Source organism: Lithobates pipiens, unplaced genomic scaffold, assembly GCF_037356315.1.
Source record: "Lithobates pipiens isolate NorthernLeopardFrog02 unplaced genomic scaffold, aLitPip1_a1.2 Scaffold_23, whole genome shotgun sequence".
Taxonomy (NCBI): Eukaryota; Metazoa; Chordata; class Amphibia; order Anura; family Ranidae; genus Lithobates; species Lithobates pipiens.
The window spans coordinates 6,250,225-6,267,724 of NW_027507785.1; the positions used below are offsets into that span (position 1 = coordinate 6,250,225).

The window sequence follows — 17,500 nt, forward strand, 5'->3', positions numbered from 1 at the left end:
AGCGAGAGGGGGGGAGAGCGAGAGAGAGAGCGAGAGGGGGGGAGAGCGAGAGAGCGAGAGGGGGGGAGAGCGAGAGAGAGAGCGAGAAGGGGGTAGAGAGAGAGCGAGAGGGGGGTAGAGAGAGAGCGAGAGGGGGGTAGAGAGAGAGCGAGAGGGGGTAGGAGAGAGAGAGAGAGAGGGGGAGTAGAGAGAGAGAGAGAGAGGGGGAGTAGAGAGAGGGGGGAGAGAGAGAGCGAGAGGGGGGAGAGAGAGAGCGAGCGAGAGGGGGGAGAGCGAGAGAGAGCGAGAGGGGGGGAGAGCGAGAGAGAGCGAGAGGGGGGGGAGAGCGAGAGAGAGCGAGAGGGGGGAGAGCGAGAGAGAGCGAGAGGGGGGGAGAGCGAGAGAGAGCGAGAGGGGGGGAGAGCGAGAGAGAACGAGAGGGGGGGAGAGCGAGAGAGAACGAGAGGGGGGAGAGCGAGAGAGAGCGAGAGGGGGGGGAGAGCGAGAGGGGGGGAGAGCGAGAGAGAGCGAGAGGGGGGAGAGCGAGAGAGAGCGAGAGGGGGGAGAGCGAGAGGGGGGAGAGCGAGAGAGAGCGAGAGGGGGGAGAGCGAGAGAGAGCGAGAGAGAGAGCGAGAGGGGGGGAGAGCGAGAGAGAGAGCGAGAGGGGGGGAGAGCGAGAGAGCGAGAGGGGGGGAGAGCGAGAGAGAGAGCGAGAGAGAGCGAGAAGGGGTAGAGAGAGAGCGAGAGGGGGGTAGAGAGAGAGCGAGAGGGGGGTAGAGAGAGAGCGAGAGGGGGTAGAGAGAGAGCGAGAGGGGGGTAGAGAGAGAGCGAGAGGGGGGTAGAGAGAGAGCGAGAGAGGGGGGTAGAGAGAGAGAGAGAGAGAGGGGGGTAGAGAGAGAGAGAGAGGGGGGTAGAGAGAGAGAGAGAGGGGGGTAGAGAGAGAGAGAGAGAGAGAGAGAGGGGGGTAGAGAGAGAGAGAGAGGGGGGGGGTAGAGAGAAAGAGAGAGAGGGGGGTAGAGAGAAAGAGAGAGAGGGGGAGGGGGAGAGAGAGAGAGAGAGAGAGAGAGAGGGGGGGGGGTAGAGAGAGAGAGAGAGAGAGGGGGGGTAGAGAGAGAGAGAGAGAGAGGGGGGGTAGAGAGAGAGAGAGAGAGAGAGGGGGGGAGAGAGAGAGCGAGAGGGGGGGAGAGGGGGGAGAGCGAGAGAGAGCGCGAGAGGGGGGGAGAGCGAGAGAGAGCGCGAGAGGGGGGGGGAGAGAGAGAGAACGAGAGGGGGGGAGAGCGAGAGAGAACGAGAGGGGGGGAGAGCGAGAGAGAACGAGAGGGGGGGGAGAGCGAGAGAGAACGAGAGGGGGGGGAGAGCGAGAGAGAGCGAGAGGGGGGGAGAGCGAGAGAGAACGAGAGGGGGGGAGAGCGAGAGAGAACGAGAGGGGGGGAGAGCGAGAGAGAACGAGAGGGGGGGAGAGCGAGAGAGAGCGAGAGGGGGGAGAGCGGGAGAGAGCGAGAGGGGGGGAGAGCGGGAGAGAGCGAGAGGGGGGGAGAGCGGGAGAGAGCGAGAGGGGGAGAGAGCGAGAGGGGGGGAGAGGGGGAGAGAGCGAGAGGGGGAGAGAGCGAGAGGGGGGAGAGCGAGAGAGAGCGAGAGGGGGGGAGAGCGAGAGAGAGCGAGAGGGGGGAGAGCGAGAGAGAGCGAGAGGGGGGGAGAGCGAGAGAGAGCGAGAGGGGGGGAGAGCGAGAGAGAGCGAGAGGGGGGAGAGCGAGAGGGGGGTAGAGAGAGAGAGAGAGGGGTAGAGAGAGAGAGAGAGAGGGTAGAGAGAGAGAGAGAGGGGGGTAGAGAGAGAGCGAGAGCGAGGGGGGAGAGAGCGAGAGGGGGGGAGAGCGAGAGAGAGCGAGAGGGGGGGAGAGCGAGAGAGAGCGAGAGGGGGGGAGAGCGAGAGGGGGGGAGAGCGAGAGCGAGAGGGGGGTAGAGAGAGAGAGAGAGAGGGGGGTAGAGAGAGAGCGAGAGGGGGGTAGGGGGGGAGAGAGAGCGAGGGGGGAGAGAGAGAGCGAGGGGGGAGAGAGAGAGCGAGGGGGGAGAGAGCGAGAGAGAGAGAGAGCGAAGAGAGAGAGCATAGAGAGCATGAGAGAGAGCGAGAGAGAGCGAGAGAGGGTAGAGAGAAAGAGCGCCAGTTGCACAGTTCTGGGGTCAGTGCCACTTGGCAGAGCCATTTGCATAAAGCCAACACTCTTGAGCCATCTGTAGGGATTGCATTTTGACCACCACTGTAAGGGCTGCTCTCATTCCACATTTTTTTCACTGACCGCCAATGAATTTATAAGGGTTCCTTTGGGGTAAAAAAAGGTTCACATAGACTGCTATTGATCATGTAATCCAATAGGCAGCCTCACTCATCTTGAGTGGCAGGAGGGGAGGGGCCAAGCTCAGAATTTAGAGGAAAAGTCAAGATTTTAGCTACTTCTAAATCTGGATCTGCCGATTGCTTTCCGGAGGTGAAGTTTTTATGGTAGAAGTAGTGAAAGTTTTACTTTACCCCTTAAATACAAGGACATTTACAAACGTCTCTTAGTAGTTTGGGGCTGAAGTCTTATATTTTGCCTTCCCTGGTCCATCCCCCCCCCCCTCCCCCACCACCACCACCAAGATAACGTTTGACAACCTTTCCATTTCTATTTCATACCTTAATTTTAGGCCCAGTGATGTGTCCACTGGGACTCTGTGCATCTCTATGCAATGCAGGCAGATGATGGCTGGTGATGGGGGGGTTGGCAGGATGCTGTACATACCTTCCTGAGAACATCACAGCACCCTGCGCCTCCTCTCAAGAGCCCCCAGTCCTGGTGGAAGCAGTGGGCAGACTTCCCCCAACACCTGACCATAGCCAACCGCGTTCAATGCCCACAGATTCCGCCATACACAAAGCAGTAAAAAAAAAAAAACGATGTATCGGCAGACGCCGTTCCTGTCGTGCGTTTTTGAGAGCGGCACGCTCATTAAGCCGGAGAGGCGGCCGCTTAAAAAAAAATAAAAATCCTCCAGCCGGGATTGAAAAATAGATGGCCTCTCCGCGATAGACGGCCGCCGCACTTGACAACAATGAAATTATTCCGCGCTGAAATAAACAAGCTGTGAAATCATAAAAAAAAAAAAAAAAAAAAGGAAGGCAGACGCACATTTACATAATAATAACCGCTTTGTGTTTCTTCCTCGCCGTATTTACAAAGAGCCAAAGTGCTCCTGACAGGGAGAGACAATAATCGCTTTTGCTGCCGTATTGCGCATGCTTCTCGCTCGCCGGATTTTAAGATGGAGTAACGCGCAATCTCCGAAGTCGCTGGAGGACATGAGAGATACCGGGGGATGGGAAGGGGGGGGGGTGGGGAATTATGCTGGAGAAAAGCCATAAAGCACTTTTTTTTTTCGGTAAAGGAGACCTGTAACTTCTGAAATATGTTGTTAATTGGCGGGGGTCACCGATGGGGGAAGGGCCTTGTCAAGTCAGAATGGGGGGGGGGGGGAGACCTTCCAATCACTCCCCCTATTCCTGACTGGGCTTCTTGGAAATCGGCCGGCTCGCCAACAAGGTGGTGGCACCGCGGGACTGCCCATTAGGATGTAGAGATTCCACTCTACTCCAATACCGGGCCCGGGTCTTATCAGTTTAGCAGGGGAGGTCCCTTCCAAATCGATCCCCTGTTCTTGGCTAGGCTTCCCGGAGTTGGCCGGCCCTGCCAACAACAAGGTGGTATCACCGTTAGGACTGCCCATTAGGATGTAGAGACTGTACTCCAATACCGAGGCCCTATCAGGTTAGCAGGGGGTCCTTCCAATCAATAGTCTATTCTTGGCTTCTTGGAATTGGCCACCTCTCCAACAGCAAGGAGGTACCAATGCCAGGACATACACATCGTACTCCCAATACCAGGCCTGGGGCTCTTGGGTTAGCAGAAGGGCACTCACTCGCTTATTCTTGGCTAGGCTTATCAGAGTTGGTCGACTCGTCAACAAGGCCATTATGTCTACCCATTAGGACGTAGAGACTGTACTCCACTCCAATACGGGGCTTGGGCCCCATCAGATCAGCAGGTGGGTCCTTCCAATCAATCCTCTATTCTTGGCAGGACTTTTCGGAGTTGGCCGGTGGTACAAGGTGGTATCATTGCTAAGACTTTCCATTAGGATGTAGCATCTGTATTCTACTCCAATACCGGGGCTCGGGCCCCATCAGGTCAGCAGAGGGACACTTCCTATTGCTCCTCTATTCTTGGTTGGGTTTCTTGGGATTGGCCACCTTCCCAACAGCAAGGATGTGCCAATGCCAGGACAGTGATCAGAGTTCAAACAAACTGAAAAACTAAAAGTAACTAGATGTGCCAATGCCAGGACATACACATTGTACTCCCAATACCAAGCCTGGGTCTCATGGGTTAGCGGGGGGGGCGCTTCCAATAGCTCGCTTATTCTTGGCTAGGCTTATCGGAGTTGGCCGGCTTGCCAACAAGGCAGTGGCCATTAGGACTGCCCATTAGGATGTAGAAACTGTACTCCAATACCGAGCCCAGGCCCTATCAGGTTAGCAGGGAGGGGTCCTTCCAATCAATAGTCTATTCTTGGCTTCTTGGAATTGGCCGCCTCTCCAACAGCAAGGAGGTACCAATGCCAGGACATACACATCGTACTCCCAATACCAAGCCTGGGGCTCTTGGGTTAGCAGGGGGGCGCTTCCAATCACTCGCTTATTCTTGGCTAGGCTTATCAGAGTTGGTTGACTCGTCAACAAGGCCATTATGACTACCCATTAGGATGTAGAGACTGTACTCCACTCCAATACGGGGCTTGGGCCCCATCAGGTCAGCAGAGGGGTACTTCCAATCAATCCTCTATTCTTGGCTAGGCTTCTTGGAATTGGCCGCCTCTGCAACAGCAAGAAGGTGCCGCTAACCAGGACGTACACATAGTACTCCCAATACCAAGCCTGGGTCTCATGGGTTAGCAGGGGGGGCGCTTCCAATAGCTCGCTTATTCTTGGCTAGGCATATTGGAGTTGGCCGGCTTGCCAACAAGGCAGTGGCCAATAGGACTGCCCATTAAGGACATAGAGACTGTATTCTACTCCATTGGCTAGGCTTCTCGAAGTTGGTCGTCTCGCCAACAAGGTGTTGACACTGCCAGGATTGCCCTTTAGGATGTAGAGACTGTACTCTGCTCCAATACGGGGCTTGGGCCCCATCAGGTCAGCAGAGGGGACACTTCTTATTGCTCCTCTATTTTTGGCTGGGCTTCTTGGAATTGTCCGCCTCTCCAACAGCAAGGAGGTGCCAATGGCAGGACGTACACATAGTACTCCAAATACCGAGGCTGGGTCACATGGGTTAGCAGAAGGGCGCTTTCAATCTCTCGCTCATTCTTGGCTAGGCTTCTCGGAGTTGGTCAGCTCACCAACAACAAGGCGGTGACACTGCCAGGATTTCCCTTTAGGACATAGAGACTGTACTCCGCTCGCATACCGGTCCCGGGTCCCATCAGGTTAGCAATGGTGCTCATCCAATCACTCCCCTTGGCTGGGCTTCATGGAACCCGGCTGGCTCGCCAACAACAAGGCAGTGCCACTGCCAAGACTGCCCATTAAGATGTAGAGATTCTACTCTACTCCAATACCGGGCCCAGGTCTTATCAGGTTAGCAGGTGGGTCCTTCCAATCAATCCCCTATTCTTGGCAGGACTTTTCGGAGTTGGCCGGCTCGCCAACAAGGTGGTATCATTGCTAAGACTTTCCATTAGGATGTAGCATCTGTATTCTACTCCAATACCGGGCTCGGGCCCCATCAGGTCAGCAGAGGGACACTTCCTATTGCTCCTCTATTCTTGACTTGGCTTCTTGGAATTGGCCACCTCTGCAACAGCAAGGAGATGCCACTGCCAGGACATACGCATTGTACTCCCAATACCAAGGCTGGGTCTCATGGGTTAGCGGGGGGGCGCTTCAAATCGCTTGCTTATTCTTGGCTAGGCTTATCGGAGTTGGCCGGCTTGCCAACAAGGCAGTGGCCATTAGGACTGCCCATTAGGATGTAGAAACTGTACTCCAATACCGAGCCGAGGCCCTATCAGGTTAGCAGGGGGGGGTCTTCCAATCAATAGTCTATTCTTGGCTTCTTGGAATTGGCCACCTCTCCAACAGCAAGGAGGTACCAATGCCAGGACATACACATCGTACTCCCAATACCAAGCCTGGGGCTCTTGGGTTAGCAGGGGGGCGCTTCCAATCACTTGCTTATTCTTGGCTAGGCTTATCAGAGTTGGTCAACTCGTCAACAAGGCCATTATGACTACCCATTAGGACGTAGAGACTGTACTCCACTCATAATGGGCAAAGCGGGTGTACAGACCCGGGAACTCAGCACAGGGATGGTGAGAACCCCTCATAATGGGCACAGCGGGTGTACAGACCCGGGAACTCAGCACAGGGATGGTGGGAACCCCTCATAATGGGCACAGCGGGTGTACAGACCCGGGAACTCAGCACAGGGATGGCGGGAACCCCTCATAATGGGCACAGCAGGTGTACAGATCCGGGAACTCTGCACAGGGATGGTGGGAACCCCTCATAATGGGCACAGCGGGTGTACAGACCCGGGAACTCAGCACAGGGATGGTGGGAACCCCTCATAATGGGCACAGCGGGTGTACAGACCCAGCATGTGACTGGTACTGTACCCAAGCGATTACAAGCGAGTGGCTGCTATTAGCGGCAGGAGGAGCTGGCAACCTCCCATTGCTTTCTATGGGGTTGCCTCTCATAGCTAATCGCAGGCTGTTGCGTGTAATCAGAGTGCGGGTGCATTTCCACATGTGAACACGCTCCCACACAGAGACCAGAAATGGTAGAAAGGGATGAAGTCCCCCTGGTGCCCCCGGTGCTCCGGTGATCTGATCAGGTCTCGGTTAGACAACAGATATGATTGAATAGGACTGCGTACCTTCCAGTGAGTGCATACTCTTCTCCTTGGCCGTCTCATACACGCTGGAAAACTCGTCTCCGAGGTTGGGGTCCGCGCCGGCTTGCAGTAAAGACTTGACGATGCTGTGTGGACAGAACAGGACCGTGAGACACAAAAACATGTCTGTATCCTATAAATCAGCAGTCTTCAAACTGTGGCCCTTTGCTTGCTTGTATCTGCCCCTTAGGGCAATATTCCTTCCACTGACACCAATGATGGGGCACTATTCCTCCCACTGACACCAATGATGGGGCACTATTCCTCCCACTGACACCAATGATGGGGCACTATTCCCCCCACCGACACCAGTGATGGGGCACTATTCCCCCCACCGACACCAGTGATGGGGCACTATTCCCCCCACCAACACCAATGATGGGGCACTATTCCCCCCACCGACACCAGTGATGGGGCACTATTCCTCCCACCGACACCAGTGATGGGGCACTATTCCCCCCACCAACACCAATGATGGGGCACTATTCCCCCCACCGACACCAGTGATGGGGCACTATATTACCGACACCAGTGATGGGGCACTATTCCCCCCACCGACACCAGTGATGGGGCACTATTCCTCCCACCGACACCAGTGATGGGGCACTATTCCTCCCACCGACACCAGTGATGGGGCACTATTCCTCCCACCGACACCAATGATGGGGCACTATTCCTCCCACTGACACCAATGATGGGGCACTATTCCTCCCACTGACACCAATGATGGGGCACTATTCCTCCCACTGACACCAATGATGGGGCACTATTCCTCCCACTGATACCAATGATGGGGCACTATTCCTCCCACTGACACCAATGATGGGGCACTATTCCTCCCACTGACACCAATGATGGGGCACTATTCCTCCCACTGACACCAATGATGGGGCACTATTCCCCCCACCGACACCAGTGATGGGGCACTATTCCTCCCACCGACACCAGTGATGGGGCACTATTCCTCCCACCGACACCAGTGATGGGGCACTATTCCTCCCACCGACACCAATGATGGGGCACTATTCCTCCCACTGACACCAATGATGGGGCACTATTCCTCCCACTGACACCAATGATGGGGCACTATTCCTCCCACTGACACCAATGATGGGGCACTATTCCTCCCACTGATACCAATGATGGGGCACTATTCCTCCCACTGACACCAATGATGGGGCACTATTCCTCCCACTGACACCAATGATGGGGCACTATTCCTCCCACTGACACCAATGATGGGGCGCTATTCCTCCCACCGACACCAATGATGGGGCACTATTCCTCCCACCGACACCAATGATGGGGCACTATTCCTCCCACTGACACCAATGATGGGGCACTATTCCTCCCACTGACACCAATGATGGGGCACTATTCCTCCCACTGACACCAATGATGGGGCACTATTCCTCCCACTGACACCAATGATGGGGCACTATTCCTCCCACTGACACCAATGATGGGGCACTATTCCTCCCACTGACACCAGTGATGGGGCGCTATTCCTCCCACCGACACCAATGATGGGGCGCTATTCCTCCCACTGACACCAATGATGGGGCACTATTCCTCCCACTGACACCAATGATGGGGCACTATTCCTCCCACTGACACCAGTGATGGGGCGCTATTCCTCCCACCGACACCAATGATGGGGCGCTATTCCTCCCACTGACACCAATGATGGGGCACTATTCCTCCCACTGACACCAGTGATGGGGCGCTATTCCTCCCACCGACACCAATGATGGGGCGCTATTCCTCCCACTGACACCAATGATGGGGCACTATTCCTCCCACTGACACCAATGATGGGGCGCTATTCCTCCCACCGACACCAATGATGGGGCACTATTCCTCCCACCGATACCAATGATGGGGCACTATTCCTCCCACTGATACCAATGATGGGGCACTATTCCTCCCACTGACACCAATGATGGGGCACTATTCCTCCCACTGACACCAATGATGGGGCACTATTCCTCCCACTGACACCAATGATGGGGCACTATTCCTCCCACTGACACCTATGATGGGGCACTATTCCTCCCACTGACACCAATGATGGGGCACTATTCCTCCCACTGACACCAATGATGGGGCACTATTCCTCCCACTGACACCAATGATGGGGCACTATTCCTCCCACTGACACCAATGATGGGGCACTATTCCTTCCACTGACACCAATGATGGGGCACTATTCCTCCCACTGACACCAATGATGGGGCACTATTCCTCCCACTGACACCAATGATGGGGCACTATTCCTCCCACTGACACCAATGATGGGGCACTATTCCTCCCACTGACACCAATGATGGGGCACTATTCCTCCCACTGACACCAATGATGGGGCACTATTCCTCCCACTGACACCTATGATGGGGCACTATTCCTCCCACTGACACCAATGATGGGGCACTATTCCTCCCACTGACACCAATGATGGGGCACTATTCCTCCCACTGACACCAATGATGGGGCACTATTCCTCCCACTGACACCAATGATGGGGCACTATTCCTCCCACTGACACCAATGATGGGGCACTATTCCTCCCACTGACACCAATGATGGGGCACTATTCCTCCCACTGACACCAATGATGGGGCACTATTCCTCCCACTGACACCAATGATGGGGCACTATTCCTCCCACCGACACCAGTGATGGGGCACTATTCCCCCCACCAACACCAATGATGGGGCACTATTCCCCCCACCGACACCAGTGATGGGGCACTATTCCCCCCACCGACACCAGTGATGGGGCACTATTCCTCCCACCGACACCAGTGATGGGGCACTATTCCCCCCACCGACACCAGTGATGGGGCACTATTCCCCCCACCCACACCAGTGATGGGGCACTATTCCTCCCACCGACACCAGTGATGGGGCACTATTCCTCCCACCGACACCAATGATGGGGCACTATTCCTCCCACCGACACCAATGATGGGGCACTATTCCTCCCACTGACACCAATGATGGGGCACTATTCCTCCCACTGACACCAATGATGGGGCACTATTCCTCCCACTGACACCAATGATGGGGCACTATTCCTCCCACTGACACCAATGATGGGGCGCTATTCCTCCCACCGACACCAATGATGGGGCACTATTCCTCCCACTGACACCAATGATGGGGCACTATTCCTCCCACCGACACCAGTGATGGGGCGCTATTCCTCCCACCGACACCAATGATGGGGCACTATTCCTCCCACTGACACCAATGATGGGGCACTATTCCTCCCACTGACACCAATGATGGGGCGCTATTCCTCCCACCGACACCAATGATGGGGCACTATTCCTCCCACCGACACCAATGATGGGGCACTATTCCTCCCACTGATACCAATGATGGGGCACTATTCCTCCCACTGATACCAATGATGGGGCACTATTCCTCCCACTGACACCAATGATGGGGCACTATTCCTCCCACTGACACCAATGATGGGGCACTATTCCTCCCACTGACACCAATGATGGGGCACTATTCCTCCCACTGACACCTATGATGGGGCACTATTCCTCCCACTGACACCAATGATGGGGCACTATTCCTCCCACTGACACCAATGATGGGGCACTATTCCTCCCACTGACACCAATGATGGGGCACTATTCCTCCCACTGACACCAATGATGGGGCACTATTCCTCCCACTGACACCAATGATGGGGCACTATTCCTCCCACTGACACCAATGATGGGGCACTATTCCTCCCACTGACACCAATGATGGGGCACTATTCCTTCCACTGACACCAATGATGGGGCACTATTCCTCCCACTGACACCAATGATGGGGCACTATTCCTCCCACTGACACCAATGATGGGGCACTATTCCTCCCACTGACACCAATGATGGGGCACTATTCCTCCCACTGACACCAATGATGGGGCACTATTCCTCCCACTGACACCAATGATGGGGCACTATTCCTCCCACTGACACCTATGATGGGGCACTATTCCTCCCACTGACACCAATGATGGGGCACTATTCCTCCCACTGACACCAATGATGGGGCACTATTCCTCCCACTGACACCAATGATGGGGCACTATTCCTCCCACTGACACCAATGATGGGGCACTATTCCTCCCACCGACACCAGTGATGGGGCACTATTCCCCCCACCAACACCAATGATGGGGCACTATTCCCCCCACCGACACCAGTGATGGGGCACTATTCCTCCCACCGACACCAGTGATGGGGCACTATTCCCCCCACCAACACCAATGATGGGGCACTATTCCCCCCACCCACACCAGTGATGGGGCACTATTCCCCCCACCGACACCAGTGATGGGGCACTATTCCCCCCACCGACACCAGTGATGGGGCACTATTCCTCCCACCGACACCAGTGATGGGGCACTATTCCTCCCACCGACACCAGTGATGGGGCACTATTCCTCCCACCGACACCAATGATGGGGCACTATTCCTCCCACCGACACCAATGATGGGGCACTATTCCTCCCACTGACACCAATGATGGGGCACTATTCCTCCCACTGACACCAATGATGGGGCACTATTCCTCCCACTGACACCAATGATGGGGCGCTATTCCTCCCACCGACACCAATGATGGGGCACTATTCCTCCCACTGACACCAATGATGGGGCACTATTCCTCCCACTGACACCAGTGATGGGGCGCTATTCCTCCCACCGACACCAATGATGGGGCACTATTCCTCCCACTGACACCAATGATGGGGCACTATTCCTCCCACTGACACCAATGATGGGGCGCTATTCCTCCCACCGACACCAATGATGGGGCACTATTCCTCCCACCGACACCAATGATGGGGCACTATTCCTCCCACTGATACCAATGATGGGGCACTATTCCTCCCACTGATACCAATGATGGGGCACTATTCCTCCCACTGACACCAATGATGGGGCACTATTCCTCCCACTGACACCAATGATGGGGCACTATTCCTCCCAATGACACCAATGATGGGGCACTATTCCTCCCACTGATACCAATGATGGGACACTATTCCTCCCACTGACACCTATGATGGGGCACTATTCCTCCCACTGACACCAATGATGGGGCACTATTCCTCCCACTGACACCAATGATGGGGCACTATTCCTCCCACTGACACCTATGATGGGGCACTATTCCTCCCACTGACACCAATGATGGGGCACTATTCCTCCCACTGACACCAATGATGGGGCACTATTCCTCCCACTGACACCAATGATGGGGCACTATTCCTCCCACTGACACCAATGATGGGGCACTATTCCTCCCACTGACACCTATGATGGGGCACTATTCCTCCCACTGACACCAATGATGGGGCACTATTCCTCCCACTGACACCAATGATGGGGCACTATTCCTCCCACTGACACCAATGATGGGGCACTATTCCTCCCAATGACACCAATGATGGGGCACTATTCCTCCCACTGACACCTATGATGGGGCACTATTCCTCCCACTGACACCAATGATGGGGCACTATTCCTCCCACTGACACCAATGATGGGGCACTATTCCTCCCACTGACACCTATGATGGGGCACTATTCCTCCCACTGACACCAATGATGGGGCACTATTCCTCCCACTGACACCAATGATGGGGCACTATTCCTCCCACTGACACCAATGATGGGGCACTATTCCTCCCACTGACACCAATGATGGGGCACTATTCCTCCCACTGACACCTATGATGGGGCACTATTCCTCCCACTGACACCAATGATGGGGCACTATTCCTCCCACTGACACCAATGATGGGGCACTATTCCTCCCACTGACACCAATGATGGGGCACTATTCCTCCCAATGACACCAATGATGGGGCACTATTCCTCCCACTGACACCTATGATGGGGCACTATTCCTCCCACTGACACCAATGATGGGGCACTATTCCTCCCACTGACACCAATGATGGGGCACTATTCCTCCCACTGACACCTATGATGGGGCACTATTCCTCCCACTGACACCAATGATGGGGCACTATTCCTCCCACTGACACCAATGATGGGGCACTATTCCTCCCACTGACACCAATGATGGGGCACTATTCCTCCCACTGACACCAATGATGGGGCACTATTCCTCCCAATGACACCAATGATGGGGCACTATTCCTCCCACTGACACCTATGATGGGGCACTATTCCTCCCACTGACACCAATGATGGGGCACTATTCCTCCCACTGACACCAATGATGGGGCACTATTCCTCCCACTGACACCTATGATGGGGCACTATTCCTCCCACTGACACCAATGATGGGGCACTATTCCTCCCACTGACACCAATGATGGGGCACTATTCCTCCCACTGACACCAATGATGGGGCACTATTGCTTCCATTCACACCAACTCCCATCCCCTCTTAAGTCTGAAGGACAGTACACTGGCCCTTTCATTAGAAAGTTTGGAGACCCCGGATATAAAAACTTGGATACATTTTTTTCTCTCTCTGATATTTCACTTCAAAATGACAAATAAAAGAAGAAGAATCCTCGGCCGGACCGACTCCCGGACAGTACAGGGCAGAGCCGATCCGGGGTCAGATCCCGATTCACTGCCAGGCCGGCATCCCCGGGTGAATGTGGGGGGGGGGGAGGGGGACAATGAGACGGTTAGCGGGTGTCAGAGCTCCGGGACGGAAGGTTATTGATCCCTTTCCGCTATTATCCCATTCATGGCAGACGGGGAACACAATGAGCTGCACAGGAGCCGCAACACCTCGCTGGCAGCTGGAGTCACTGAACCGAGAGTCCTGCCGCACAGCGAAGGCCGTAGCATGACCGCTGGCCTCAGGCGATGCCCACCTCCGATTAACCCTACGGGGGGCTGAAGCCATTTATTATCAATCGACTGTTTACTCTTTTTATATCATAATCACACAAAAAAAACTACCTAAATGACCCCAAGCAAAAGTTTTCATACCCCGGTGACCTTGGCAGGGCCCTCCTGTCCCTTCTGCATTGATCTGTACTGTAATTGTGCTGCGTCAACTGCTGCCGCTATATAAATCATGTATAATATTAAAAATAATAATAATAAATAATCAGCTACACTGATGACAGGGGAGGCAGCGCGGGCCCCTGTAGCCAGGATATTACACATATGGCGAGCTCAAAGGGCCGCTGCTTTGGGCCCCACAAAAAAAAAAAAAACTGGGCCCTGGGCAGTTGCCCCTTGTGCCCCCCGATTACAAGCAAACAAATCACAGGTGAGGATGGTTTGAATGGCTATTAAAAAAGGTAACCATCCTCACCTGTGACCTGTTTGCTTGTAAATCGGGTTGAGAAAGGGCCGCTGCTTTGGGCCCCACAAAAAATATGACTGGGCCCTGGGCAGCTGCCCCTTGTTCCCCCCCCCCGATCACAAGCGAGGATGGTTTGAATGGCTATTAAAAAAGGTAACCATTCTCACCTGTGACCTGTTTGCTTGCAAATCGGGGGCGGCCTTTAAAAATCGGGGCACAAGAGGCAGCTGCCCAGGGCTCAGTAATTTTTTTTTAATGTGGGGCCCAAAGCGGCGGCCCTTTGAGCTCGCCACATGTGTCATATCCTGGCTACAGGGGCCCGCCGCGGCCTCCCCTGTCATCAGCGTAGCTGAGCCATCTCCCCCTCCCACCACTACGGGTCTCTGGACGGCTGTGCTATGACAGGGGAGAGGCGCAGCTGCGGGTTTGTCTGTGTGCTCGAAATCCGCTCCCCCCCCTCTCTAAATGTTCTTCCCCCTCCCCCCTCCCTCTGGCCAAGCAGAACAAGCAGCCAATCAGGTGGAATATCTTGGGTCGCTCCTAGCTACAGGGGCCCGCGTGGCCCTCCCTGTCATTCATATCAATGTAGCTGAGCGATCCCCCCCTCCCCTCCCACCGCTACACGGGCCACTACAGGTCTCCGATTGGCCGTGCCAAGACAGGGGAGAGCCGCAGCTGTGAGTGGTCTGTGTACTTGCAACCCGCTCTCCCCCCCTCCTCCTCCTCCTGTCAGCAGCCGGCTCTCTCTAATCGCTGCTTGTTCTTCCTCCTCCCTCTGGCCAAGCAGAACCAGCAGCCAATCAGAAGAGAATGAAGGGGTATGGTGGGACATGTAGTCATGTAGAAAAATTTACCAGGACAGTGCAGTGTTTTGGGGGGAGTTAGTGAGAGGAACATGTGGTACAGTTCCCTCCCAGAGACCGAGCTGCTGAAAAACCACCGAGCAAGTACCACGTGGGGGAGGGGAGACTGCTTGAGACGAGGTTGGTGGGCCGGTGTTCTGCCAAGAAAGGTCCCCCCAGGCGGATAATGCCCCCCCCTGTACTGCGCAGGGATTGCACAGTATGAACCACAACGGAGCTGCCGAAAAGAGGCAAAGCTGAACACCCGTGAGTCAGCTGTACACGGCGCCTGTAACAAGGCCCCTAATGGGCTCGCTTCACTCACCATGCTGCGCCCGCCACACTTCGGGCACGGGCGCCGCCTCACTCGCCACGCTCTGGGCGCGGCCTCACTCGCCACGCTCCGGGCACGGCCTCGCCATGGGCGCAGGGCCTCACTCGCCAGGCTCCGGTGCACCGCCTCGCCACGGGTGCGGCCTCGCATCAAGCACAGCCTCGCCGCGCTTGCCACGATTTGGGCACAGCCTTGCCATGGGCATGGCCTCATTCGACGCGCTCCGGGCATGGCCTCGCCATGGGCGCGGCCTCGCATCAAGCACAGCCTCGCCGCGCTTGCCACGATTTGGGCACAGCCTTGCCATGGGCATGGCCTCATTCGCTGCGTTCCGGGCATGGCCTCGCCATGGGCGCGGCCTCACTTGCCATGCTCCGGGCACGGGCACACGCTGTGGGCGCGGCCTCACTTTCCACGCTGTGGGAGCGGCCTCGCATCGAGCACAGCCTCGCTTCGGGGCACAGCCTCGCCATGGGCACGGCCTCACTCGCCACGCTTCGGGCACAGCCTCGCAATGGGCACGGCCTCGCCCACCACGCTTCGGGCACGGCCTTGCCATGCTTCGGGCACGGCCGTGCTCGATGATAAAAAATGATTCCTGCGCTACCACTGGTAGAAACTAAATTAGAGAACTGCTGCGTCGACCGAAATGGATCAAACCATATCCACTTGGTACAGAGATGAGGGGTATGTTGGCGTCGTGCTGTTCTGGTATAAAATTATTAATTGGGGGGGGGGGGGGTGTCTATTCTTCTCAATTCTCTGCCTAGCTTAGTAGGAGGATTATCTCAAACAGACAGTCATAAACTGTGCACTAAAAAGGTTCCAACAAATATATAGTCATCAATTAGTGTCCGTATGTTAACAGTAGATAAAAAAAACTACATAAATATTCTAAAAACCACCATTTAAAGTGCAAATGTATTCAATGTAATTCCAAATCAAGCATAGATACATTAATTAAAAAGTGCAAAGTGCTTATTTAAAAAGTGCAAATAAATAAACGCACTACAGAGGTGACCAAAAAAAACCTAAGAAAATGTATATATAAAATCCAAAGTGAATAATAGTGATACTTTTCAGAGGGTCTATACATCAAGATTATAACTAGAGCATAGTATATTGATATAGTATAAAAAATATATATATATATATATATAAAATATAGTAAACGCACTACAGAGACAACTGCAACGTGCGTTGAGCAAATCACTTCAAATTCTGTGGATTATATGCGGTTTGAGATAATCCTCCTACTAAGCTAGGCAAAGAAGAAGAATAGACACCCCCCCACCCCCCCCAACTAATAATTTTATACCAGAACAGCACAACGCCAACATTCCCCTCATCTGGGCACGGCCGTGGTCGCCACGTATTGGGCCAGATAGTCTCTGATCACCTCTATGATCTTAGGAGGACCAGAGTGACGTCATGACTTCACTTCCAGTCTAGGACCGATGTAAACTTATTTATTTATTTTTGATTTTTTTGCTTTCAAAAAAAAAAAAAAAAAAAAGGTAGGAGGAGTAATTTGGGGTCTTCTAGACCCCCAGATCTCTCTATAAAAGAGGACCTGTCATCTCTTATTTCTACTACAAGGGATGTTTACATTTCCTTAGAATAGGAATAAAAGTTATATAAAAAAAAAAAAAAAAAAAAAAAAAAGCCAGTGTAAATATAAAAAAAAAAAGTTAAAAAGTAAGATCAATAAGAGAAAAAAAAAAAAAATATTTTTTTTCATTTTTAATTCAATTTTTTCTCTTATTTATCTTTTTAATTGTTTTAATTTTTTACACTGTCCCTTTTTTAATTCTTCTTTTTTTTATCACTTTTATTCCTATTACACAGCATAAAAAAAAATAAAATCAAAAAAATCAAAAAAAAAAAATCAAAAGCGCTCATCTAGCCCCCGAAAAGTGCTGCAAAAAAAAAAGACGGTAAAGCACCGCTAAAACTAGCAGCGCTTTACCGCCGACGCCCGGCCGCTGGCAGTGTGAAAGGGCTCCTAGTGTAAACATTGTTCGCACCACACATGTGAGGT

The 17,500-nt window shown here is 53.9% G+C and overlaps 1 protein-coding gene across 2 annotated transcripts in view; it reads right to left on the minus strand.

The window, feature by feature from the left end:
* CLPB (ClpB family mitochondrial disaggregase) overlaps positions 1 to 17,500 on the minus strand; it is a 167,940-nt gene that overhangs the window by 132,063 nt on the left and 18,377 nt on the right. For both annotated transcript variants that reach the window (XM_077451127.1, XM_077451126.1), the window contains exon 4: positions 6,951 to 7,054. In XM_077451127.1, the coding sequence (XP_077307253.1) occupies positions 6,951 to 7,054 (104 nt within the window). The remainder of the gene's footprint in view (positions 1 to 6,950; positions 7,055 to 17,500) is intronic.